Genomic DNA, 27,488 nt, shown 5'->3' with positions numbered 1-27,488 from the left:
TTATGGGGATGGAGGGAGTAGTAAACTGGGTCAGGGTCGCGCCAGACATTTTGGCGCAGTGAGCGTCAAGTGGAAGCAAGCAACCAAGGATTCCATTTCGGCCCACGGGCTCCTCCCCTCCCCGTCCGTCGTCCGGGTCTCCTCGTCTTCTCCACAGCCCCGCAGGCAGTCTTGCGCACTGCCGCTCTCGAAATTTCGCGACTCCCTCTCGCCGCCTGCTCGATCGCCATGGAGATGGAGGCGATGGGGAAGCAGCAGCGGGAGGAGTCACTCCTCCGCGCCGCCGCCGCCGGCAACCTCGGCCTCCTCAAGAGTAACCCCGACTCCTCCTCATGCTCTTTCTTCTTAGGGTTTGACGATGGTAGTACGTAGCTTGACCAATTAGTGCCTGACTCTGACTTGGCTCCCAATTCTCCCGTCGCGAAGAGATGGCGAGGTGGATGGGCTCAGGCGGGCAAGGCGAGGCCGCCGTCCTGGCGGCGGTGGAGGACGGCCAAGGACACCGCGCGCTGCATCTGGCGGCCGCGGCGGGGCGGGTCGAGGTCTGCAAGTACCTCCTCGAGGACCTCCGCCTCGATGTCAATCAACTCAACTTCATAGGTGGTGTTCCCTTCCCTGCTTCCCTTGGCGTCAATTGGCAGATCCTTCAACTTCTGTTTATGTATTTATTTATGCTGATTCTGCTTACTGTCAGTTAATTACTCCGCCACGCTGTATGGTGGAATTCGCATTTTAGGCTTCAAATTTGGTGTTGCATGCTGTATGGTCTATGCATTTGTAAATTGTCAGATTATATCTCTTTATGTATTTATGTGCTGATTATGTTTGCTAGTTAGTCACTACGTACCATGTAGAATTCACATTTTAGGCTTCAGATTTGGTGTTACATGTTGCATGGTGTATGCATTTGTAAATTGTGATTAAGTGACAAGTGGATCGATTTCAAATATCCCCATGTCCAATACACACACACAGCCCTACCGCGAACATCGTCTGTTTTCTTTGGATATGTTGTATGGGCAAACCGCTACTTGTGGACTGTATATGAAGTGTCTCCTCTGTCTGTTCGTTGTGCAACTTTGTCAATAGTAAACATGTGTCAGATGGAAAGGCATTTGATACTGCACTAGTAAAGTTCTCTTTTCACGTTTGGCTCTCTTGTGTACAACTTTTTGTATTGAGGGCAGGATTGGCGTGAATTTGTCGAGCTCCTCATTTTTATCTTTTCGACTCTCGCAGGTGACACGCCACTGTACCTTTCTGCCTTGTATGGAAGAGCTGATGCTGCAAGATATCTTCTTGATCATGGTGCTGATCCACTGGCTGGCAAACTACACTCACCTCTCTATGGCGCTGCGAATGAAGGTCTCTCTCTTTCCCAACAAGTATGCTTATTTCTAGAGTTCCAAACTTCAAATGAAGTTCATTGAAAAAAAATGCTTCTCTATGGGAATAAGGCAACCAACATGGCCCCGCAGCTGCGGGTTAGCAGGCATACGGATCCTAACCGGTGGTAGGAGGCAGCGAATGAGCGTTAGAGATAACTGGATAAAACCGTTTTCGTAATGGTTTTGCTAATTCTCAGTCAGTGAAGATTAGTCTCAGGATTCTTTTTGCTTTTGTTTTATCCGTCTGGTAATAAAATAAACTTTGAATTTACCATTGTTAGATGAAGCATTTCTGGGTCGACTGATCCAAATTGGATCCATTCCTTCAAATTATTATATTTCTTTTGATATGATTAGTCTTAATTTTGTGAAAATTTGTCTGGTAGCCTCTCTCTGTTTGGCTTTGCTAAGAGAGAAGTTAGCATTTCTGGGTCGACTGATCCAAATTAGATCCATTCCTTCAAACTAGTTATTAGTTTTCGTTTGATAAGATTAGTCTTTATTTTGTTAACATTTGTGTGGTAGCTTCTCTCTCTTTGAATAGACTTGGCTAAGGTATAAAGTAAGCAAGAAACACACATCACAACGCACAGAGCTACAACCTTCATCTTGGGATCATTACAGTTGACTACTATGACACCTCTCTTAGCTTGTGCGATGCTTGATGTTTCTATTTTAGCATATACTTGCCATATTTTTTTATGTGATTTTCATCGAACAAAGCTCCCATATACTTGCCATATTTTTTATTTGGATGATGGCCGAAGAAACATTATCGAGTGTGTGAAGAGAATAACTTTGAGGTTGGATATCCAATGTTATCCAAGGTTTTGATTATAATCTTATAAGCTCAAAATTGATGACTTCTTCTATTTCCAGGGATAAACAAGTAAAATTTGAATAGCCTCAATCCGTCCACTTTTGAAAACCTGGTTCTTGATGAGATATGTGGTAACCAAAATGGTTACTGGGCAGTTCATGATCACAAAACTGAAAACTGGTCCAGAGTTAATTTTTAGTGCAAACTGGGAAAACTGGTAACCAATGTTGGAAAATATTCTTGTCTTTCACTTTTTTTTAAACTTCGTTTTCCAGGACAATGTGAAATAGTAGAACTGCTGCTTTCAAGAGGAATCGATGGGGATTTAGATTCTGCACAGGGGACGCCATTGCATGCAGCTGCTATTTCTAAACACCATGACATAATTAAGATCTTGTTGGAGCACCATGCCAATGTAAGACACCAGTTTCTTGGTTCTCTTCTTTACGGTGAAAAATAGAACTCTGGAACGGAATATCCTGTGGCCAGTGGTACTCATGCTTCATCTGTATATTCTATTTGGGAATGCACTGGAATGGAAGATCTTGTTGCCTTTGATACTTGTGCTCCATCTGAACAAAAGATTTGCATTGTATTTGAAACAACAAAAATTCATCATGGACAGTATTTTATTTAATTATCCTAAAGTACAACATGCTCACTTTCCCAGAAGCCAAGTATATGTTATGTCTAATTTCTATGTAATATATTTCTTTCTGTTGCCTTCAGAAGTACTCACTCCGTAAAGAAATATAAGAGCGTTTAGATCACTAGTACCAATTAGTCTCTATTCCTGGAGTCAGACTAATTGGTACACACCATGAGTAGACTTTATTTCTCTATTGACATATCTCAGAATTAATTTCTCTACTAGTCCCTCTTTTTTTCCGACTAGTGTAAGTGATTGATTCTTCCACTTTTCGTAGCCTAACAAGGTTTACGGTCTTGGTTATACCCCATTGAGTTGGGTCATCCGGGCCACCGGGCCCATGCCTAGTGAGCCATTGGAATGTGTCAAGCTACTTGTTAAGGTCAGCACTCTTTCTTCGTATGGAGCTTTGTTAAAGTTTTGTAGGCACAACTTCATTTTCTTTGTGTATAGTATAACATATCAAGCACAAATAACTGATCAAATAATTATTCATTTGCACAGGCTGGTGTTGATCTGGACTTCATCGACTTTGATGGTGTTAGTTACGTGATGTTGGCAGTGAAGTTTGATTTACCTGGCATCATGAAGTTCTTACTAGATGCTGGTGCTAACCCCAATATTCCTGATGAAGTGAGTTTTACTTGTTTTCGTGTTTTGCTGTTGTCACTTGTCATCATCTACTTTCATGCATATGCTGTAAGTTAGCTGAACATTATTTTTCCATTTTTTTCTCTACGAGGTCATGTTAGGCTGTAGATTGTTGACACTTGACAGATTAGGATAATCTTCTTACCCACACTTAGTCTGACTCCAGGAATAGACTTGCATGAGGAGAAACCAGTACTTCCCAGGGCTACAAAAAGACGACATACACATCTTTTGAGATTTAACTTTGACCATCAATTAGAGAAATAATACACAAGTCGTGTAACTTAAAAAATTATACCATCAGAAAATTCTTTGTATAGTACGAATTTAATGGTATTTTTTTGTGACACATAACCCGCATTTTATTTGTTAAGGTCAAGGCTTAAGACATTTGTGACGACTATATATGCAGTATGCAATGCAGCAAGCAGAAGAGAAGATGCTGCTTCTATGCATAACCGAAATCCATTTTTCAGTTGCGAAGAAGAAAAATGCACTGAGTTTAAAATGGAATGGTTAGATTGTATTTATACATCTGACATTTACTCTGGTCAATTCCTGATGACACATGGTCAGGGGAATTCAGTAACCTTATTTCACTTCTTATTGTGTGAGGGTACCTTCTTGCACCTTGGTTAAGTATTATAGGTACTGTAAATACTAAATACATAAACAAATGGATGTAAAAATAGAGAACTTATGGTAGAGCAAAGTTGCCAGTTATTATACCATAGGCTATCATTTAATCGGAGATACTGAACTTATGTCAATATGTCTCGATCTCTTTAATCCATCTCACATTCTCACTTAGTCATGCTTGATATCGTCGATTCTCCTCCATGTAAAAGTGGATCTCCAAAAAGCCATCTGAATAATTTCACTCTCAGATCAGCATGATAGATTATGGTATTTCCCTACTCGAGCTTTTAGTCACAACCAGAAGTCAGAACCTAATAACTACCTCCCAATAGATCTACAGATGCTCTATGTCCTGCTTCACGTCCTAACAGAACAGAAATATAAAGGCTCCCGTCAAAACAAAATATCTATTATAAAGGATGCAAGTATGACGAAAATATGCATGTCTGTTTACTTTCCTTGTATCATCAGAATTGATGGTATAAAGTTTCCTGTGCCTAGATCATATATACCCTGAAGTAGGGTGTACAAGCTATAGTTGTAGTTATGTATGGTCATTTTTCTCGCACATGCTTTTATAGAGATTGCAAAAATCTAAAAAATAACATGCGAAGAACATTAGTACTGATGCTTTACTTCTAGTTATTTATAATAAAAGTTAGCTTTCTAAATAAAGGACATTTTCATTCCATCAACATATCGAGGTGATACAAGTGCACTGAGCAAATGCCTGGCCTCTGCATAGCATGCACACAGCCAACATGTCCAACACAAAAAGGACAGACCCAGTGTTAGAAGCTCCCACACCAGGTGGGGTCTGGAGAAGGATTATACTCCCTCCGTCCGAAAATACTTGTCGGGGAAATGCATAAAAATGGATGTATTTAGAACTAAAATACGTCTAGATACATCCATTACTCCGACAAGTATTTCCGGACGGAGGGAGTACAAGGCAAGCCTTACCCCTGCACATTGCAATGCAGAGACGCAGCGTCGAACCCAGGGCCTCTTGGCACAAGTGGGGAGTACTTCATTGCACCAGGCCTGTCCTTCCAACGCGTCCAACACAACTAAAAAAATGTGGATATAAGATAAAAATACAGCTATATCGGTGAAGGTAAATAAACCAATGTAAATCGCAAACCTGAAATCATGGAAGAATTCGGCACTGAAATCCATCACTACCTAGAAGTTTCTGCTGGCACGTCCCAGTGCATCGATGATTTGGTGGGGGATAATGCATCAGACGCTTAGAAGAGGATTAGACCATGTATCCCACCAAGGACCCTTTCGCCTGAACTTTGACTCTGCAGCCAGGAGGCAATGGAGGCCGGCACCAGTGCTGGAGGGATTACATGTGGACTCCACATAACCTCACTCCGGCAAGGGCAGCGTGGTGGTGTAGAGAGGGAGGGAGGGAGGGAGACAAAGAGCTGTGTGTTTGTAGTATTAGAGATGATGTCGAAACATTGTAAAAATTTGAATCTTCTGTGCTGTAAATTGCAGAGTATGTCATGTACTCCCTCCGTCCCAAAAAGCTTGTCTTACATTTGTCCAGATACGGATGTATTTGAACATGTTTTAGTGTTAGATACATCCGTATCTAGACAAATCTAAGACAAGCTTTTTGTTAGATACATCTGTATCTAGACAAATCTAAGACAAGCTTTTTAGGACGGAGGTAATATATGTTTAGTCTACTGAACTAGGAATTGAAAAAAAAATCTCTTCATCTTCATAGCCTTGTCAAAGAAATATAAAATGTTACTTCTGCAAAGATTTCTTTTACCCCTTCCATGTATATTTTGGTCTTCGTATCATCTTCATCCTATTCTGTTTTGAATAGTCCATGCAATACAACATATTAGTTGAAGCTTTCGGTTATTAATGTTAGTGTACTTCACGTAACCCTTGTCTTACAAATTTTGTTCGGAAGGATGAACGGGACTGTTCCATCATTTGCCCTTGCATAGTGGTTCTCTTGAAGTCCATCCAGCCATTTTGTTGAGATCTTAGGCTGTGATTCCTAACTAGTAAAGTGGTAATCTTTCAATTACATTTTGTATTGATGTTTGGTATTTACTCTTGCAGTGTGGTAGCACACCAATTGAAGTTGCCGCCTCGAAAGGCAGTAGGGACATGGTTGAAATGCTATTCCCTTTAACTTCTCCTATTTCAACGCTGACGGACTGGAGTATTGATGGAATAATTTCTCATGTGAAACACTTTGGTTTGAAGCCGAGGGTATGTGTTTTATTCTGTCCTCACTGGCAGTTCCATATGTTATTTATCATCAACCTGTAGTTCTGTTCTCGGGCAGTTCTGCCCATCATTTAGAATAGAAATAGTTTTAATTCACGATTATTGTAAATTCCATTGTGCAAACAAAACATTCCGTGCACAAATTTTACTTTTGGTGCATTGCATCACTATTAGCGAACTCTCTTCTTCGTGGATTGGTTGCCATTCGTGGCTAAGCATGTAATGATTTTTGCCCGGTTTTCTGTAAATTAACCGGACAACTCTCTTCTTAATTAATGAATGTACCAAAGCTTCCGTTAAAAATAAACAATTAGCAAACTTCTAGTCTTTTGGTATGACCGTACGGTGAACTATCAACGTGCTAGATTTAATAAGGTTATCTTGGATGATATTGTGCCAGCCCTGCAACACCGGACAATAGATTTTATTACAAATTTATAGTCTTATACATTAATTAGGATACATCCTGATCTCCAGATAAACCCTGCAGCACTGCAGTACAACCATAATTTTAAATAGCGGGCCGTGCCTCTTAGTGGAGGACCCCTCTAAATGCTACAGCGCGCTATTTAAAACTTCACTTCATGTGTTAGGACCAAAGTCTCTTAGTGCAGGACCTTTCTAAATGCTATAGCGGCGTTATAGCCCGCTATTTAAAACAGTGAGTACAACACAATTTTCTAGCCTTATACATTAATTAGGTGACATAAGCTGAGACTTAAAAATTTGTACATTTTTCATGTTTTACATTACAAAGATATTTCTACATATTTATCATAACAGCAATTTTTCTGCGTGCAGGATCAACAAATGTACGCAAAGAGAAGAACTGAAGTGAAACGGAAAGCTTCGGAGGCTTTTAAGAGAGGGGACTATTATATAGCATCAGAGATGTATAGTTGTGTAAGTCATCAGGGCCCATTTTTATTGCCTGAAGGAGTGCTGGCTATTTTTTTTATATCTGTAAACTGTTGATCTCAGTCCACACTATATTTTTGTTCACACCGAAAATAGGGTGCACGTACTGCCCACCTCTTTCTGGTAAAAACATGTGCTGTTAGAAACTCAGTTCTGCAGTACAAGGCAAGCACAATCTAGGCCAGCCGTCCTGCCCTCGTAGTAATTATGAGTTAGTTGAACAGTTTGTGTTGAAAGGGCTGAGGTAACACATGTTATACAGAAGTTCCTATTTTGAAATGTATCTGCTTGTCCATTTGTCCAATACATTTGCTGGTTTCATGTGTACAGAGATCTCTATATCGATCAGAATAACACTATATGCGCTTCATCCTATATATTGTCTTGTAGTACTCTTTTTTTAGGTATTGCTAAAAGCTGCATGTGATTGATATATGTGTTGTAGACAAGGGCATTTGACCCTAGTCCGGATGAGCATGCAACCATATTGGCAAATATGAGTCTCTGCGCGCTGCGTCTTGGAAATGGAAGAGGTGCTCTCTCTGATGCTACCATGTGCAGAATGGCGCGACCTCTTTGGCCAAAAGCCTGCTACCGAGAAGGGGCAGCTCTTATGTTATTGAAGGTAAAAAGAACACAGTATAGTTTTCTTCAAGCATCCGTGATCATGACCGTATAACTGATCATCTTATGGTGTGTGCTTGTAGAAGTACGAGAGAGCATGTGAGGCTTTTGCGGATGGCTTGAAGCTTGACCCTACAAGTGGTGATCTTGCAAATGCTTTAAGGTAACTGGTCCATGTTTTCGTGGTGTGTAGGGTGACGTGCAATCCTCTGCTTTGTAAGTTAAGTAAAAGAATAAATGATATCTTGATAGACAATTGTGTGCATGGAAGATGGTCTCCATCTCTAGAAGAATATTACATGGATTCAGTCATTCAAGTCTGTTAAGTTTGTTTTTTCTTGAGCTGGAGCGATTTACTAATCGCGGAAAGAACACCACCTAGTGTTGATGTGCTTATTATCATGATACAACTTCAGGGCAAGCTGTACACAGATTCCTGACAATTCTCATGTTCAAAATATTTTGGTCGCAGGGAAGCCCAAGAAGCAGCGAAGAATGCTCGTCGCCGTGAAAAGTGACCGACTGACAAATCTTACATGCAGAATCCGAGGCTTTGTTTTGTTGCTGAGCACCTTTTGTCTAGTCTGAAAACCTGTGATGATAATATCCTGTGGTTCTTAATTAAGACTCCGGTCACACCCATCGTTTTTAAATATGTCTGGGGATGAACTCGCTATCTTGATTCCAGTTCAAGTGTCTGACAAGCTTTATCGTCACAGAACGTTAAGCTTGTTATATCTTTTGGTTGATATCAGGGAATTCAATACTGAGGTTCCTTTTTGCATTGTGACTGGCAGCCATTCCGAAGTTGGTCTAGTCCCTGGCAGACAGGGATTGACCCTTCGGGGGGTCCAATGGCACTAACCACAAAGGTTTGGACTTGAACTTGGTGTATTGGGCAAAAGATCCAGGGAAACGTTTATTGTTCAGGAAATGTAGGGTATGTTCTGTGTCGTGCCCTGAAGTAGTATTACCTGATGCTTCAGGGCATACCGAATTTTTGACACAAACAACAAACAAGAGCCCTACCAAATTTTCGCAAAATCGGAATGAGCATGAGAAAACTCTATTTTTAAAAGGTTGTCTAAAGGTCGGTGAATTGGGCAAAATATCCAGGAAACTGTTTACTGTCTATCTATTCTGTCTCGTGAGCAAGGCCTGGTTGAAGAAAAATAGTGCAAAAAACGACGTAGTCATGATTGATTGCCTGCATGATAGTTGGCGTGGTTTCGCAGTGTGCGGGCTCACATGTTTGGTAGCGGCGGCTTGCCGCATGCGATGAGAGGAGTATGAAGCTTGGCATGGAAAATGAGAAAATTTTCCTCACCTCATGATCTGCATGAGCGGAAACTGCTAATTCGGCTATTCCTCCTCAGCCTTGTCCCGGAGTGCTTTAAAAACTGTGTGACGCAAGGAATTGATGCGAGTCAAGTAGCCAATCACCTTGCGAAGTAAAAGATTTCATCCATATGCAGTCTACCAACCATCATGTAGCCACCCAAACACACTCTAGTAGTAGTAACTTGATGACGCAAGCCAACCAACGCGCATGTCGCCAAAGGCAACTGGCGATGGTTTTGTACAAAATGGATTAACAACCCAAATATCCATTTCTGAGCCCAGACTTATCTGCACCCAGTCAAAAAAAATTCATAAAAATACAAAATAAATTTTAAAAATCTTTCCGATTTTTTTTGCATGGTATATAATTTGGTGCATGAGATGCGCTTCAAACTTCAGATCATTTCAACATATGAGTAGCTCTCAACAAAAAAGACAAATTGGGTCAAAATAATACATGAACAATAAACCTTTTTACAAACCCCAAATTTAAGAGACTCGTTGCGCCTCAGGAGACTCACCTCGAACAAGGAGCAGTATGCCACGGCGAGAAGCCATAGGGGCGGAAAGCATCAGCGCCGTCCATATTGGGTTAGGCAGAGGAGTCGGGATGTCTTCCATGTCGCTGCGTGCTCACGTCGCGAAGAAGTTTAAGCGCGTCCATGCTTAAACTGCCTTTCAACTAGTTCAAATCATTTATCGGCTTTGGTAAAAAAAAAGCTTGATATTGCCAACAAACTTCATTTTGATAAAGATTGCTCAAAAAATGTGGAAATAGTGCGAGGAGAGATGTGTTTGATATGTGGTTAAAACTCCTTCAAACATGACGGGGTGTGTAAGGAGAAAGTGATACAATATAATGTGATAAGTTTTCGCAGCGAAGCCCCACTAATAAAAGTCAGGACAAGAGTTTTTACCCCGCACATGAAGCGGTGTTTTAATCAGTATCCTGATAATAATAGATTGTTCGGCAGTGGCATCTGGCAGCACTAGCGGAGCTACCCAAAATTTGTTGGGCGGGCCAGAGGGAACCAGGCTAAAGGAAATGACCGAAAATTTGCTCTCAAAGTCCATATTCCCCTTCACTCTTCATTGTTTTCTCTTGGGCTTGGACGGACCATGGAACAGTTTTGTTTGCATGTAGCTCCGCCCCTCTGTGGCACCGTGCTTGGCAAAGAAGGCATTGACAAATCGGCGGGATGTCTTCCCACGACCATCAAGAGGCCGTCCATGTCTTTGCGCGGATCTGGCGTTGTTACTCTAGTGCTTCATGATTTGCCAAAAAGGCACTGGCAAATTGATGGATGCCTTCCCACTTTCTACCACCGCCTCGGCCATCAAAAGGCCACTCATGTCAAGGCACGGATCTACCGTTGTCACTCTACTCTCTCTACATTAGCATTGTCGCATCCACATATCATCAGGGTCGTTGCGAATCAACCTGTGGTTGGATGGTTAGATGGACTGTGGTATCCCCAACCCATCAGGGTTCAAATTCTGGTGCTCGCATTTATTCCTGGATTTATTTCAAGATTTCCGGCGATGCGCATTCAGTGGGAGGAGACGTTCCCGTCGACGACGAAGGTGCCTACGGTGACTTCGTAAATTTCAAGATGATATGCCGGCTCAGTCTTTCGGAGGTGCTCATAGAGGTAGGGTGTGCGTGTGTACGTTCATAGGGGTGAGTGTATGCGCGTGTATATGAGCGCTTGTGTCTGTACTGATGTTCAAAAATATCATCAGGGTCGTTGCCCTGATTCTAGTGCTGGTGTCATGAACCCCTTCACCAGTTTGTAATAAGTTATGATCGTAGGATCAAGTATTGATGCAATTTATTACTACAAGGCAAAATTGTTTTCCTTTTGTACTCCCTCCATTTTTAAATATAAGTCTTTGCAGATATTTCACTATGGACCACATACGGAGTAAAATGAATGAACTACATTCTAAAATACATCTATATACATCCGTATGTGGTCAGGGGCGGAGCCAGAAAATTTAGCCATTGGGTTTGCTCATTGACTTAGGGTAAGGATTTGCGATGAATTAATTAACTATAAAGTCCAATTTTAGACCATCGACAGTAGTATATCACTCAAAGACAACATAACAAAAAGAAATATAATAGCAACTATAGGGAACGTACGAGCTGGATAATTATAAAACCGCTTTACATATTGTAAAACAGATCAAGTAGTGCCAAAATACCTTCATAGCTTCAAGTACCATTTCTCGTCCTCCTGAAAACATCTGAAAAAAATAGCAAACTTAAAATAAGCATCTTCAAACAAAAAAGCATGTAAAATCATCACATTTATAGTGTTCCCTTCCAATTTTTCATCAACTAAAGAATATTGTTTGGATTAGTTTGGATTGCTTACCACATATGTCATCTAAAGAATATTAAACACATAATCATTACTAATGGTAGAAAATATATCTTTCTTCACATAGCAAATTAGACAATCAATTATAAATTGATAGGCCATTTTATAACACAATTCTTTTTTTACAACATTCAAAGTTGAAAATAATCTTTTCACTGATACCGTGGCAACTGGCAATATCACAACACACTAGCTTTAGAAATCGATAGGCCAGAGTATAGAGAATTTCACATTAAATCTTCGTGGAGCATCCCCAATGATCCTCAACAGATAACTAAAATCAGGTGGTGACACGAAAGATCCCCTGGTTAAATATCTTCACCTAATTTCATTTTACTTCTTAGTGGGATCATCTAAATTATTTTATCTGTGAATAGAAGGTTCTGAGAGATTGCTTGCTCTTAGGGAGTATATTATACTACTATAGGTTAGATTGGACATGCACAAGACGAATTGGGGAAGAAGATGTAGTGATGTGACCACGTACCTTGAATTTGGACATCAGTTGTTTGCCCTAGCCGGCTTGCCGAGGGGCGGCGATCGGCAGATGGGTGAAGGGAGCGGCAGAACGAAAGAAGCGAGAGTCTACCGATAGGGAGTAACCAATCGCGTCAATTCTGGAGGCGTGCGGCGTGGTGCGCTATGTAGGATGGAATCGAGTAAATCTTGAGATGGGTTCAGTTTTAATACGTTAGAATGGGCTAATCACGTTAAGAACACTAATGGGCACGGAGGCAATTAGCTTGTGGGCTTCTGGGCCTTTCGATGGGGTCAGCTTTGATTTTTTAATGGATTCAAACCACTAAATACCTGTACGTCTATACGTGCCAGTCAAAAGTTGTTGGGTTCAGCTGAACCCAACGACTATACGCGGGCTCCGTCCCTGTATGTGGTCCATAGTAAAATCTCTACAAAGACTTATATTTACGAACGGAAGGAGTAGCATCTTCTAACGGTTTGGTATCTCCTTTGCTTATTTGAAATGGAAACCAAGCTGCCACTGTGTACGAAGTCGATCAATACCTGATGATCAGAAAATATAAGCAAGGCCACTCTCCGCATCAGGAACGGTGATGGTGGTCAAAACACCAAACAACACGGGAAAAGAATTTTATGAGACCAGGTCTCACGGATTAGCCGGTGAGACCCATCCTTTAGATGCTTTGTGATTTGTGAATGTCACGTGTCATCCATCAGGGCGGGTCTCACCTGCTAACCGTGAGACCTGGTCTCCTATAATTTTTTTCCAACAACACGCTCACGTGCTCTTTTTAACTGTGGTGGCTTTTATTATCTGCTAAAAAAATCATACAAATATGTATGCATCCCATTTCGCAAACAAAAAATGTATGCATCCCCCTACATATTCGTGTGCAGATTTTATATAATAAAAATAAAAATAAGAAACAAACCGTGGGCTTCAATGTTTACCTAGGCATGGGCCACGGCCATGGGCTCACCAACCATCAGAACAAAATCACATTTTCCCCGTCACAACATCTTGCCTGCTCCCGTGGCCCAGGGCTCACGGACTCCTCCCCTCCAGCTCTCCCTTCTTCTCCACCCCGCAGTCTCGCGCACTGCCGCTCTCGAAATTTCCTCTCTCCTCGCCGCCTGCTCGATCGCCATGGAGATTGAGGCGATGGGGAAGCAGCAGCGGGAGGAGGCGCTCCTCCGCGCCGCCTCCGACGGCAACCTCCGCCTACTCAAGAGTAACTCCGCATCTTCCTTACGCTCTTCCTTCTTAGGGTTTGATGATGGTAGTATCTTGACGGATTTAGTGCTCCCAATTCTCGCGTTGCGAAGAGATGGCGCGGTGGATGGGCTCGGGAGGCAAAGGCGAGGCCGCCATCCTGGGCGCGGTGGAGGACGGCGTAGGGGACCGCGCGCTGCACCTGGCGGCCGGGGCGGGGCAGCTCGAGGTCTGCAGGTACCTCGTCGAGGACCTCCGCCTCGATGTCAATCAACTCAACTTCATAGGTGGTGCTCCCTTCCATGCTCCCCTTCGCGTCAATTTGCAGATTCTTCAACTTTTATCTATATATGTATTTATGCTGATTCTGCTTACTAGTTAGTTACTACCATGTGGAATTTGCATCTCAGGCTTCGAGTTTGGTGATACATGCTGTATGCATCTGTGAATTGTAGTTGAGTGATAAGTGGGGTTGAGAAATGTCCAATGTATGCACGCACCCATCGATTTCCTTTGGATATTGTTATACGGGCGAACCGCTACTTGTGGACTGTATATGTAGTGTCTCCTCTGTCTGTCGTTGTGCTGTTTTGTCGACAGTAAACATTTGTCAGATGGAAAGGCATTTGATACTGCACAAGTGAAGTTCTCTTTCCACGTTTGGTTCTCTTGCGTACAACGTTTTGTATTGAGGGCAGGATTGGCGTGAATTTGTTGAGCTCCTCATGTTTACTTTTTCGGCTGTTGCAGGTGACACGCCACTGTACCATTCTGCCATATATGGGAGAGCTGCTGCTGCAAGATATCTTCTTGGTCATGGTGCTGATCCACTAGCTGGCAAACTGCACTCACCTCTCTATGGCGCTGCAAAGAAAGGTCTCTATCTTTCTCAACAAGTGTGCTTATTTATCATATATATATGTGTGAGCGTGCATACATAGTCAGTTTGGTTTTTTGCCTTAGAAAGCCACATCAAAGTATATAGGTAGCATTAGACTCCGAAGACAAACTATTGATAGATCTGGGAGAACTGGAAAGGGGTTCAGGAGAAGTGATTCTCTTCTTTGATGCTGTCAATCGTTTTGTTGCGATTCCTTCAGGGTTCGCTTGGATTTAGGGATATGGAGGCTTGGAATAAGAAATGCTTGCTGCAGTTAAATCTAATACTGTATTTGAATGGAAGGAATTGTAAAAGGAGAAGGATAGGCATATGAACCTGCGTTTTCAACCCAAGGGGGGAGGCTAGGTTATGACGTGGAAAAGGGCATGGTCAACATTTGTTTGGTGGCCTCTCTCTGTTGGAATAGACTTGGCTAAGGAATAAAGCAAGAAACACACGTCACAGGGACAGAGCTACCTTCACCCTTGGGATCGTGACAGTTGACTACCACCAGATGTTATACCACGCGTTGCTGCGAAATTTGTTAAAATATATAGGATCAATATTCATGTAGCGACGAATATTTGTTTGACACGCCAATATGATAGGTGCAAGATAAAATATGCATGTTGTGTGTTTGCATGAAAATTCATTGTTTAATTGTAAAATCAAAGACATGTATCATGTATGAGAGTTACACCGGATCCATTCTTTTTCAAAAGCAAAAATGCATTGTTATTGTGATCGGCGTGTTCTCGAAAGAAAGGTTGGAAATGCATTATTCCATTTCTTATGCAACTACCAGTTACAAATGGATAATCTTATGGTTTTGGTAATTTCGTAGTATTCTTAGCTTCTCAATTTCACCATTATATGTATATGTGAACTTGCCTTGGCCAAACAGTCTAAGAACGACCAAAACATAATTACAAATTTTGTGACATTTTTTGCAGGTGGTATTAGGTGGCATCCTAGGCTGAAATCTAATGCAATTTGTTACATAGTGTAGAGACACTGATGTGAAAGGGAAAAAATGTACATCAAACAAACTTTAACACAGGTGTTGTCAATACGTGATTCATCCCAGAGACAGACGCTTACTTGGACACAAATAGTTTTCTGGTTCTGAGAACTATGGATAAACTGGATTACTTGCAGTCACTAATATCAAGCAGATTCGAACTCTAGGCAGTAGCAGTAGCTCACTTAAAAATATTCTAGGAACAAAAGGGTGTAAAAATTCTTATTTTCTTAAACATATTTGTTTGGTAGCTGAGGCATTTCTTCAAGCACCTAACAGGCAATCTAGCAAAATCTTAGATAAATGGTGTTTAAATAAAGTACTACTCTCAGATTGTTTGGCCAAGGCACCATAAGAAATTCAACCTCTGGAACCACAACAGGATCTCTAATCTTATCAAATGCCAAATGCTCACGGTTCGACACCAGGCAACAAATTTTAGATCAAGTCTTGCAATAAGGTAGTGGGAGATTTGCTTACATGGATGGCTGCATGTTGATTGGTGATGTGGATAGGCTGCATGTCAAGAGAAACAAGGTAGTGGAAGGCTCCTATTTAGATATAGTAGATGACACCTCTCTTGGCTAGTGCGATGCTTGATGTTTCTATTTTAGCATATCTTGCCATATGTTTTTATGTGATTTCCATCGAACAAAGCTCCCATATATATGATTTGGGTGATGGCTGAAGAAACATTATCATGTGTTTGGAGAATAACTTTGAGGTTTGGAATTTTGAAGTTGAATATCTAATGTTATCCATTGATTATAATCTTATAAGCTCAAAATCGATGACTTCTTCTATTTCCAAGGATAAACAAGTAAAATTTTAATAAACAAAAAGGTTATGGGGCAATTCATGATCACTAAACTGAAAACTGGCCGAGAGTTAATTTTTTATGCAGATGTAAAGCCTTGGCGCAGTGGTACCTTGTGACCATGAGGTCACGGGTTCAAATCCTGGAAACAGCCTCTTACAGAAATATAGGGAAAGGCTGCGTACTATAGACCCAAAGTGGTCGGACCCTTCCCCGGACCCTGCGCAAGCGGGAGCTACATGCACCGGGCTGCCCTTTTTTATGTATAGTCAGCTGCATCTGAGGTAAAAGCTGTTGCCTTGATGTGTTAGTCCTGGAAACAGCCTTTTGCAGAAATGTAGGTAAAGGCTGCGCGCGTACAAAAGACCCAAAGTGGTCGGACCCTTCCCCGGACCCTGCGCAAGTGGGAGCTATGTACACCGGGCTGCCCTTTATGTAAAGTCAGCTACATGTTGGAAAATATTCTTGTCTCATTAATTTTTTTGAAACTTGGTTTTCCAGGACATTGTGAAATAGCAGAACTTCTGCTTTCAAGAGGAGTCGATGCGGATTTAGATTCTGCACAAGGGACGCCATTGCATGCAGCTGCAATTGCTAAAGATCATAACATAATTAAGATTTTGTTGGAGCACCATGCCGATGTAAGACACTAGTTTCCTGGTTCTCTTCTTTGCGGTGAAAAAGATAACACTTTAACGGAATATCTTTGGCCAGTGGTACTCGTGCTCCATCTCTATATTCTATAATACCTGTGCTCCATCTGAATAAAAGATTTGCATTGTATTTGAAGCAACAAAAATTCATCAAGGACATGTTACGTCTAATTTCTCTGTAAACATATTTCTTTCTGTTGCCTTCAGAAATACCAATATACACACCACAAGTAGATTTTATTTCTCTATTGACGTATCTCAGAATTAATCTCTATTGGTCCCTTACTTTTTCGACAAGTTTAAGTTATTGATTCTTCCACTTTTCGCAGCCTAACAAGGTTTCCGGTCTTGGTTATACCCCATTGAGTTGGGCCATCCGGGCCATCAAGCCCATGCCTAGAGAGCCGTTGGAATGTGTCAAGCTACTTGTTAAGGTCAGTACTCTTTTTTTCGTAGGAGGCTTTGTTAAAGTTCTGTAGGCACAGCTTCATTTTCTTTGTGTATATGTCTTCTATGGCTAACATAGCAAGCATTAACTCAAACAAATGATTAAATAATTATTCATTTGCACAGGCTGGCGCTGATGTGAATTTTATTGACTTCGATGGTGGTAGTTACATGATGTTGGCAGTGAAGTCTGGCTTCCCTGGCATCATGAAGTTCTTGCTAGATGCTGGTGCTAACCCTAATATTCCTGATGAAGTGAGCTTTACTTGTTTTCCTGTTTTGCTGTTGTCACTTGTCATCATCTACTTTTCATGCATATGCTGTAAGTTAGCTGAACATTGTTCCATTTTTCTCTATGAGGTCATGTTAGGCTGTAGACTCCTGACACTTGATGGATTAGGATAATCTTCTTACCCACACTTCGTCTGACGCCAGGAATAGGCTTGCATGAGGAGAAAACACTATTTCCTCCGACTACTAAAAGATGGCACACACTTTTCAAGATTTAATTTTGACCATCGATTATAGAAACAATACACAAGTCGTGTAACTTCAAAGTTACATAATTGGAAAATTCTTTATATACAAATTTAATGGTATAATTTTTGTGGCACATAACCCTCATTTTATAAGTTAAGGTCAAGGCTTAAGACATTTGTGACGACTATATATGCAGTATGCAATGCAGTAAACAAAAGAGAACATGCTGCTTCTATGCATAACCGAAATCCATTTTCCAGTTGCGAAGAAGAAAAAGCACGAGTCAAACTTATGCAGGATTATAAAATGGAATGGTTTGTATCTATACATCTGATATTCACTCCGGTTAATTCCTGATGAGACATTGTCAGGGGAATTCAGTAATCTTATTTCACTTCTTACTCTGTGAGGGTACCTTCTTGCACCTTGCTTTAAGTATTATAGGTATTGTAAGTACTAAATACATAAGCAAAAGGGTGTAAAATTAGGGAACTTATGGTAGAGTAAAGTTGCCAGTTATTGTGCCATAGGCTATCAATTAATCGTAGATACCGAACTTATAGCAATATTCCTCAATGTCTTCAATCCATCTCACAGTCATGCTTGATATCATCGATTCACCTCCCATGTAAAAGCGGATCACAAAAAATCCATCTGAATAATTTCACTCTCAGATCAGCATGATAGATTATGGTATTTCCCTACTTGATCTTTTGGCCACAATCAGAAGTTCAGGACCCAATAACTGCCTCTCAATAAAAAAAATCCATCTGAATATATATATATATATATATATATATATATATATATATATATATATATCTCGGTGAACACAGATAAATCAATGTAAATTGCAACTCTGAATTTGGAGCATTTGGCACTGAAATCCATCGCTACCTAGGTTTCTGCTGGCACCAACGTCCCAGTGCCTTGATGATTTGGTGGGGGACACTTCTATCAATGCATCCGACGCTTAGAAGAGGATCGGACCATGTGTCCACCATGGACCCCTTCGCCCCACCTGAACTTTGACTCTGCGGCCAGGAGGCAATGGAGGTCAGCACCGGTGCAGGAGGGATTGCAGGTGGACTCCACATAGCCGTGCTCTGACAAAGGGCGGCAGTGGTGTAGAGAGGGAGGGAGGGAAACAAAGAGCTGATGATGTTGAAACATTGTAAATTTGAATCTTCTGTGTTGCAAATTGTAGAGTATGTCATTTAAATGTTTCTTGTCTGCTGAACTAGGAATTGGAAAAAATCTCCAACTTCTTTATAGCCTAGTCAAAGAAACATAAAATACTACTTCTACAAAGGTTTCCTTTGCCCCTTCCATGTATTTTGGTGTTCGGATCATCTTCGTCCTATTCTGTTTATGCAATACAAGATATTAGTTGAAGCTTTTGGTTATTAATGTTACTGGTAGGAGCTAGGGTTCTACCTGGTCTAGGGCGTAGCCTGTAGGGGAAGGAGGGAGGAGGGCGAGCGTGCGCGCGGCCGGCGGCTGGGCGCCGTCCTTGCGGTTGATGCGACGGCGACGGACATAGGAGGCGGCTAGGGCTTAGGGTTTCCGGCTCCTCAGGGAGCCGGGCAATAGAATTGTCTTATTGCTTAATTCTCAAAAGAGTCTTACAACTTCTTTATATAACCACGATGTGAAATAAAACTAAGATAACTTGTGGGCTAAGACCCTAACTAAGCCTGCCCTGTGGGCCTCCTACGGGCACAAGTTTGCCCGGTCATAACATATCTCTCCGCCTGCGCAAACAGCTCGTCCTCGAGCTGAAACTCTGGGTAGTGTTGGCGGAACTCCTCGCGCTGCTCCCAAGTGGCTTCCTCCGCCAGAAGTCCAGCCCACTGAATCAACACGTACCACACTCCGTGACGTAGCTGGGCCTGCAACACCTTCTCCGGTCCTGGAAGAAGACGCCCGTCGGCGGCCGGAGGAAGCGCGGGAGGAGCCGCACGTGGCTCCCCACGGAAGGGCTTGAGCAGCCCCACATGGAAGACGTCGTGGATGCGAGCACCCGGCGGAAGCTGAAGGCGGTAAGCCACCTTCCCGATGCGCTCCAGGACAGCAAATGGCCCGGCATAGCAAGGACCCAACTTCCACTTCGCGCGTGGGTCAAGTGACTGCGTAGAGCGGTGAAGAAGATGCAACCACAGCCAATCGCCCACTGTGAACTCCGCCTCGCGATGGTGGTCGTCGTCGTAGTGCTTGGCCAGCTGCTGGGCCTGAAGGAGGCGTTGCCGGACCTCTGCCAGCATCTCGTCACGGCTCCGCAGAAGATCCCCGGCCGCCTCGGTCCGAGCCGTGGCTGGATCGACAGGTAGAATCGCCGGGCGCGGCCGGCCGTAAACCACCTCAAATGGCGTGGCGCGTAGGGCGGAGTGATAGGAGGTGTTGTAGCAGTACTTCGCCCACGAGAGCCAGTCCACCCATGCACGAGGAGGATCACCTGTGACACAATGCAAATACATGGCAATCACCTTGTTGACGACCTCGGATTGGCCATCCGTCAGAGGGTGGAAGGCCGTGCTCAGGCGGAGCTTCACGCCCGCCATCCGGAAGAGATCGCGCCACACATGCCCCATGAACACGGGGTCCCGATCGCTGACGATCGAAGAGGGAAACCCGTGGAGGCGGACGATACCGTCGAAGAAGGCCCGGGCCACGGACGCCGCCGTGTAGGGATGATCGAGCGCGATGAAATGAGCATACTTGGAGAAGCGGTCGACCACCGTGAGAATGACCGACTTGCCGCCCACCCACCTTGGAGAGGCCCTCGATGAAGTCCATGGAAATGTCCGCCTAGACCTGAGACGACACCTCGAATGGCTGGAGCAGACCAGCCGGCCTCAACGTCTACGTCTTGTTACGCTGGCACGTCACACAAGACCGCACCCAGTCGCGGACTAGGGCCCGATCACCTGGAATGTAGAAGCCGGCGGGGAGACGATGGAGGGTTTTCTACACACCCTCATGGCCCGCCGAGTGGCACTTGGTGACGGAGATCGTCGTGCGTGGGAATGAAGGCCCGGCGCCCATGTAGGAGCAACACGTCGGCGAGGCGCCACGGCTCCTCCAGCTCACCCGCAGCCAGCTGCTGCTGAAGGAGGAGCGCGTCCGACGCGGCCGCGTCGCCCGGCGGATGTCGGTGAAGAGGGCGAAGGAGGGCCTGAGCGGATGCAGAGTGCCGCCCCCTCAGAGTCATCGATGGCGGTGTCCGTGTCATGCCGAGACAGGGCGTCGGCGACGGTGTTAAGGCGGCCCGGACGATACTCGGCGGTGAAGTTGAAGTCGAAGAGCTTACTGATCCACTGGTGCTGCGGTACGGTAGACAGCCTCTGGTCCGGCAAGAACTTGAGGCTGTAGTGGTCCGTATGGATTTGGAAAGACCGACCCCACAGATAGGGCTGCCAGTGATGCACCCTCCTGCACCAAGCCAATGAGCTCGCGCTCAGGCCGCGAGCTTAAGATGGCGCGCGGCAAAGGGTCTGCTGAAGAAGGCGAGGGGTCCATCGCCCCGATGAAGGACCGCGCCGAACCCCGCACCGGAGGCGTCGCAGTCGGTGATGAACAGGCGATCGAAGTCAAGCATCTGAAGGATGGGGCCCGTCGTGAGGGTCCCCTTGAGGGCATCGAATGCCGTGGTCGCCTCATCCTAGGCAAAGGCGTCGTGACGGAGCAGGCGCGTGAGCGGGGACGCGATGAGGCCGAACTCCCGGATAAATTTCCGGTAGTACCCCGTGAGGTCAAGAAACCCGCGAAGAGCCCGCAGTGAATGCGGGATCGGCCAGGCGGCGATGGCCGCCACCTTGTCGGCGTCCATGGACACCCCCTCGGTTGAGATGACGTGACCGAGGTAGGCGACTGAAGGCGTCCCGAACAAGCACTTCGAGTGCTTAAGATGAAGATGGTGCACTCGAAGCTCGTTGAAGACGATGGCGACGTGCTGAAGATGCTCCGCCCACAAGGCGCTGTAGATAAGAATATCATCAAAGAAAACGAGCACAAACCAACGCAGGTAGGGGTGGAGGACGTCGTTCATCATAGCCTGAAACGTCGCCAGGGCGTTTGAGAGACCAAACGGCATGACCAAGAACTCGAAGTGGCCGTGGTGAGTCTGGAACGCCGTCTTGGCGATATCATGTGGGTGCATGCGCATCTGGTGGTAGCCCGATCGGATATCAAGCTTGGTGTAGAAGCGCGCCCCATGTAGCTCGTCTAGGAGCTCATCGACCACCGGAATAGGAAACTTGTCCTTAAGAGTCAGGGCATTAAGGGCGCGATAGTCGATGCAGAAGCGCCACGTGCCGTCCGACTTGCGGACGAGGGGGACCGGCGCAGAGAACGGTGATGTGGAGATCCGGATGATGCCCAAGGCGAGCATGAGCGCGCATTGCCGCTCCAGCTCGTCCTTCTGGAGCTGAGGATATCGGTAGGGCCATACTGCCATCGGTGTCGAGCCCGACAGAAGGTCAATACCGTGGTCGTAGACCCGGGCCGGCGGAAGGCCCTGCGGCTCGTCGAAGAGGTTGTTGTGCTGCTGCAGAAGGTGATCCAACAGAGGATGCTCGGCCTCGGAGGTGGCCGTGGCCAGGTGGAGCTTGGGCGTCGCTGGCGAGGCGCCTCCAACGCCCTCCCACCGGACGCGGCGGCCAAGACGCCAGAAGGTCATTGGCAAGGCGTCGAAGTCCCAGAGGATGTGGCCGAGAGTCCGCAAAAAGTCGACGCCGAGGATGAAGTCGAAGCAGCCCAAGTCGATGCCGGCGCACATGATGGTGAAGTGCTCGTTGTCGATAGTGATGGGCACGTCTCGTGCAAGCCCATGGCACCGGAGGCGGTCACCGTTAGCCACGGTGACCCAAAGTTGCTCCCCGCCTGTCGGCTGAAGCGCCGCATGGTAGCCTCAGGCAGAAAGTTATGCGTGGAGCCCGTATCCAGGAGGGCTACCAGGCGCTCGCCGTGAATCGTCACCGGCAAGAGCATAGTCCGCTCGTCGCGGATGCCAGCCAGCGCATGGAGCGAGACGACGAGTGCCGTTGTCGGGGCGGGCGCAGGCGCGGGCTCCGCCGCGGCGGGGTCGCCGAGCCCGTCGACGGGTGTGTCCTCCTTGGCATAGTCGTCCGTCTCCAAATAGAAGAGGCGCGGGCAGACATGGCCCGGCGCGTAGGGCGCATCGCAGTTAAAGCAGAGCCCCAGGCGTCGGCGCTCGAGCTGCTCCACCTGAGAGAGCCGATGAAAAGGCCGCGTCGCGACCGGGGCGGCTGCTGGTGGAGCGGCCGGAGGTGCAGGTGCTGTCGGGGGCGGTCGGGAGGGTTGTCGGCCCCCTCGAGTCGGTGTCGCCTGCTGCAAGGCTTGGGCGCGACGCTCAAAGGCCCGGGCATAGTACATGGCCGTCTGGAGGTCCTGGGGCCCCCGCAGCTTGACGTCCACGCGGATGTGGTCTGGGAGGCCGCCCACGAAGAGCTCGGCCCGCTGAAGTGCCGTCACACCCGGCGCATGACACGCCAGGGCTTGGAAGCGATCGGCGAAATCCTGCAACGTGGAGGTGAAGGGTAGGCGGCCTAACTCCGCCAAGCGGCTCCCGCGGATCGGTGGCCCAAAACGAAGGAGGCACAGCTCGCGAAAGCGCTCCCACGGGGGCATGCTGCCCTCGTCCTGCTCGAGGGCGTAGTACCATGTCTGTGCCGCTCCGCGGAGATAGTAAGAGGCGAGCCAGGTGCGATCCGACGCGAGTGTGCGTTGCCCGCGGAAGAACTGCTCGCATTGGTTGAGCCAGTTGAGGGGGTCCTCCGTGCCGTTATACGTGGCGAAGTCAATCTTGGCGAACCGTGGCCGACTGACTCGGCGGTGCGGAGCAGCGAGGACGGCGATGCCCGGTCGATGGTGGGGCGGCCGACGTAGGGGCCCGCGGAACCTGACGGGTCACAGTACTGTAGCGTGGGTACCGGCAGTTCCCCGGCCTACGTGTAGACCGGCGGCGGTGACGTCCCGGTCAGCCAGGCCGGAATCGGGGACGGCGACGACGGAAAGCGAACCTGCTGTATGGGGAGGCCTCCCGGCGCGGACTGCCCGGGACCGGAGGTGGGCGGCCGACAGCGTTGGCTGCTGCTGGACCGACGCGGGAGGCGCAGTGAGGGCCGGCGCCGGGCACTATGGCGCGGTAGCGGGCGGCTGCTGGAGCGACGACTGGGCCCCGGCGAGTGCCGCGGGTACCGAGTACCAGGGCGGTCCGGAGGAGGCGACCGGCGGCAGAGGTGGCGGCGGCCCGTACGGACTGGCCAGGAACATCCGGATGCCCTGGACGGCGGTGACGAGGTCGTTGAGGATGCCGGTCATCCAGCGGCGCGGTGGCGGGTGGTGGCGGCGGACCCATGGAGGGGGGCGGCGATTGGCCGTGGAGGCGCCGACGGTGGAGCCCAACGGCGTGGTGGGGAGGGCCAGCGGCGCGGTGGAGAGGATCGGTGGCGGCACGGTGGTGGTGGGCAGCGGCGGGATTGGTGGTGGTGCAGACATGGTCGAAACCGAGCTACCTGATACCAAGGTGGTAGGATCTAGGGTTCTACCCGGTCTAGGGCGTAGCCTGTAGGGGAAGGAGGGAGAAGGGCGGGGGCGAGTGCGCGGCGGCCGGCGGCTGGGCGCCGTCCTTGCGGCTGATGTGGTGGCGGCGGACACAGGAGGCGGCTAGGGCTTAGGGCTTCCGGTTCCTCAGGGAGCCGGGCAATAGAATTGTCTTATTGCTTAATTCTCAAAAGAGTCTCACAACTTGTTTATATAACCACGATGTGAAATAAAACTAAGATAACTTGTGGTCTAAGCCCCTAACTAAGCCTGCCCGGTGGGCCTCCTACAGCATAAGTCTGCCCGGTCATAACAGTTACTGTATTTTACGTAGCCCTTGTCTTACAAATTTCGTTAGGAAGGATGCACGAGGCTGTTCCACCATATGTCCTTGCATAGTGGTTCACTTGAAGTCCATCCAGCCATTTCGTTGAGTTCTTAGGCTGTGATTCCTAACTATTAATGTGTAAATCTTCCAATTACATTTTGTATTTATATTTGGTATTTACTCTTGCAGTGTGGTAACACACTGATTGAAGTTGCTGCCTCTAAAGGCAGTAGGGACATGGTTGAAATGTTATTCCCTTTATCTTCTCCTATTTCAACGTTGCCGGACTGGAGTATTGATGGAATCATTTCTCATGTGAAACACTTTGGTTTGAAGTCGATGGTATGTGCTTCCTTCTGTCCTCGCTTGCAGATCCATATGTTATTTATCATCACCCTGTAGTCTGTTCTTTGGCAGTTCTGCCTATCATTTAGAGTAGAAATAGTTTTTTCATGATTATTTTAAACTTCATTATGCAAACAAAAACATTCCATGCAAATTTTACTTTTGGTGCATTGCATCACTATTAGCAAACTTCTAGTCTTTGGGTATGGCAACATGGTGTACTATTAATGTGCTAGACTTGACAAGTTATCTTGGATGATATTGTGCCTGCCCTGAAACTCCGGACAATAGTTTCTATTATGAGTTTATAGTCTTATACATTAATTAGGATAGACCCTCAATTCCGGATATACCCTGCAACACTGCAGTACAACACATTTTTTCTAGTCTTATACATTAATTAGCTGATATAGGTGAGACTTACAAATTTGTGCATGTTTCATGTTTTACATTACAGGCTAGTTCTACATATTTTTTGTTACCACTTTTTTTATCAGGATAAACAAAAATGCGCAAAGATAAGAACTGAACTGAAACAGAAAGCTTCAGAGGCTTTTAAGGAAGGGGAATATTATATGGCTTCAGAGATGTATACTGGTGTAAGTCACTAGGGCCCATTTTTATTGCCCGAAGGAGTGATGGTTATTTTTTATATTTGTAAACTGTTAATCTCAGTCCACACTATTTTTTTTGTTCACACCGAAAATAGGTTGCATGTGCTGCCACCTCTTTCTGGTAAAACATGTGCTGTTAGATACTACCTCTGTCCTGGTTTACTAGTCCCCCTCATATTTTGGTTCATGTTTTGAACATGATTTTAACTGATAAAATACGTTGAGTAAGTTATACGTAGCAAATTTATATCATTGGAAACTGCATTCAAATACAAATCCAACAATATAATTTTCTATGCCATGCATTAACATTTTGCTAGTCAAATATGTGGTCAAACTTTGACCCAAAATACAATGGGGACTAATAAACCCAGACTGAGGTAGTACTCAGTTCCACAGTAGTACAAGGCATACAGAATCTAGGCGTTCTGCTCTCTTAGTATTATCAGGTAGTTGAGCAGTTTGTGTTCAAAAGGCTGAGGTAGCACATGATTTTTTTTTTAGAATGCAGGTAATACAGAAGTTGCTATTTTGAAATGTACTAGTATCTGCTTGTTCAATACATTTGCTGGTTTCATGTGTACGGAGATCTCTATGTCAAAGAATAACACTGAGCGTCATCCTCATTGATATAATTACTGTCTTGGGAGTACTCTGTTTTAGGTATCGCTGAAAGCTGCATGCGACTGATGTGTTGTAGGCAATGGCATTTGACCCTAGTCCAGATGATTGTGCAATCATATTGGCAAACAGGAGTCTCAGTACGTTGCGCGGTGGGAATGGAAGAGCTGCTCTCTCTGATGCTAGCATGTGCAGGATGGCGCGACCTCTTTGGCCAAAAGCCTGCTATCGAGAAGGGGCAGCTCTTATGTTATTGAAGGTAAAAAGGATAGTAGTTTTCCTCAAGCTTTCCTGATCATGGTCATATAACTAATCATCTTATGCCGTGTACTCTATAGAAGTACGAGAGAGCATGCGAGGCTTTTGCGGATGGCTTGAAGCTTGAGCCTTCAAATGGTGATCTTGCAAATGCTTTAAGGTAACTGGTTCATTTTTTCATGCTGTGTTAAGTGAAAGGATACATGATATCAACCATTGTTTGTGTCCATGGAAGATGGTCTCTCCATATCTGGAGAATATTACATGGATTCAGTCATTCAAGTCCGTTGAGTTATTTTCTTGAGCTGGAGCGATTTACTAATCGCAGAAAGAGCGCCTAGTGTCGATCTGCATAGTGTTATGATTGATATTCAGGGCGAAGTTGTACACAGATTCCTGACAATGCTCATGTTCATAATATTTTGGTCGCAGGGAAGCCCAAGAAGCAGCAAAGAATGCTCGTAGCCGTGAAAAGTGACTCACGTGTCAAGTCGAATCCGAAGCTCTGCTTTGTTGCCGAGCACCTTTTGTCTAGCCTGAAAACTTCTAACAATAATATCCTGTGGTTTTTAAGACTTCCGTCGCACGCATGGTTGGTGAACTCGCTAGCTGTAGTAATCTCGATTCCAGTTCAAGTGTTAACAAACTTTACCATCACAGAAAATTAAGCTTGTTGTATCTTGGGTGGAATCATGGAATTCAGTATTGAAGTTTTACGGGTAGCCTGTGAAGGAATACTAGAACAAGTTATTGATTTCGCCGGTAGCCTGGTTCGCCCCCCCAAAAAAAAGGTTTTATATGGCATCGGGCATACTTTGCGGAGAGGTTTTTGTGTTAGGACGTATTATGTCTTTGTCGGGCTGCCGGCGAAAATGTAGTTGGCTTGTTCACTCTCGACCATTGAAGCCGAGATCACATACCCACGTATGTCAACTACGTCTCGGAATGCCTGAATTTGACTTGCATCTCGATCATTTTGATCCCATCTGCTCCTCTTGTCTCAAAACTTCATTGAAGTCCCCAATGTTCATTCATGGAAGGTCTGAATCAGCCTTATAAGAAACTTAATCATGTTCCGTGTGAGATGC

General features: G+C 45.5%; 2 protein-coding genes across 3 annotated transcripts; both read left to right on the top strand.

Moving 5' to 3' along the window:
* Nucleotides 1-110: 110 nt before the first annotated feature.
* Nucleotides 111-8,636, top strand: LOC123113702 (ankyrin-1). 2 transcript variants are annotated; one of them, XM_044535009.1, is made up of 11 exons: nucleotides 111-313; nucleotides 427-600; nucleotides 1,240-1,365; nucleotides 2,484-2,623; nucleotides 3,135-3,239; nucleotides 3,362-3,490; nucleotides 6,239-6,391; nucleotides 7,211-7,312; nucleotides 7,773-7,952; nucleotides 8,038-8,114; nucleotides 8,424-8,636. In XM_044535009.1, the coding sequence occupies exons 1-11, from the start codon at nucleotides 229-231 to the stop codon at nucleotides 8,467-8,469; spliced, it is 1,317 nt and encodes a 438-aa protein (XP_044390944.1). In that variant the 5' UTR covers nucleotides 111-228; the 3' UTR covers nucleotides 8,470-8,636. The 2 variants fall into 2 exon arrangements, with proteins under 2 accessions (XP_044390944.1, XP_044390943.1); XM_044535008.1 differs by having other exon boundaries at nucleotides 8,035-8,114.
* Nucleotides 8,637-13,163: 4,527 nt separating this feature from the next.
* On the top strand, nucleotides 13,164-27,110 carry LOC123113701 (ankyrin-1). Its single transcript, XM_044535007.1, has 11 exons — nucleotides 13,164-13,391; nucleotides 13,486-13,659; nucleotides 14,123-14,248; nucleotides 16,592-16,731; nucleotides 17,073-17,177; nucleotides 17,317-17,445; nucleotides 24,752-24,904; nucleotides 25,405-25,506; nucleotides 26,222-26,401; nucleotides 26,481-26,560; nucleotides 26,833-27,110. The coding sequence occupies exons 1-11, from the start codon at nucleotides 13,307-13,309 to the stop codon at nucleotides 26,876-26,878; spliced, it is 1,320 nt and encodes a 439-aa protein (XP_044390942.1). The 5' UTR covers nucleotides 13,164-13,306; the 3' UTR covers nucleotides 26,879-27,110.
* Nucleotides 27,111-27,488: the final 378 nt, after the last annotated feature.

This window comes from Triticum aestivum, chromosome 5B, assembly GCF_018294505.1.
Source record: "Triticum aestivum cultivar Chinese Spring chromosome 5B, IWGSC CS RefSeq v2.1, whole genome shotgun sequence".
Classification (NCBI taxonomy): Eukaryota; Viridiplantae; Streptophyta; class Magnoliopsida; order Poales; family Poaceae; genus Triticum; species Triticum aestivum.
Note: the sequence above shows the minus strand (reverse complement) of the source record. Positions and strands in the feature narration are given on the sequence as shown.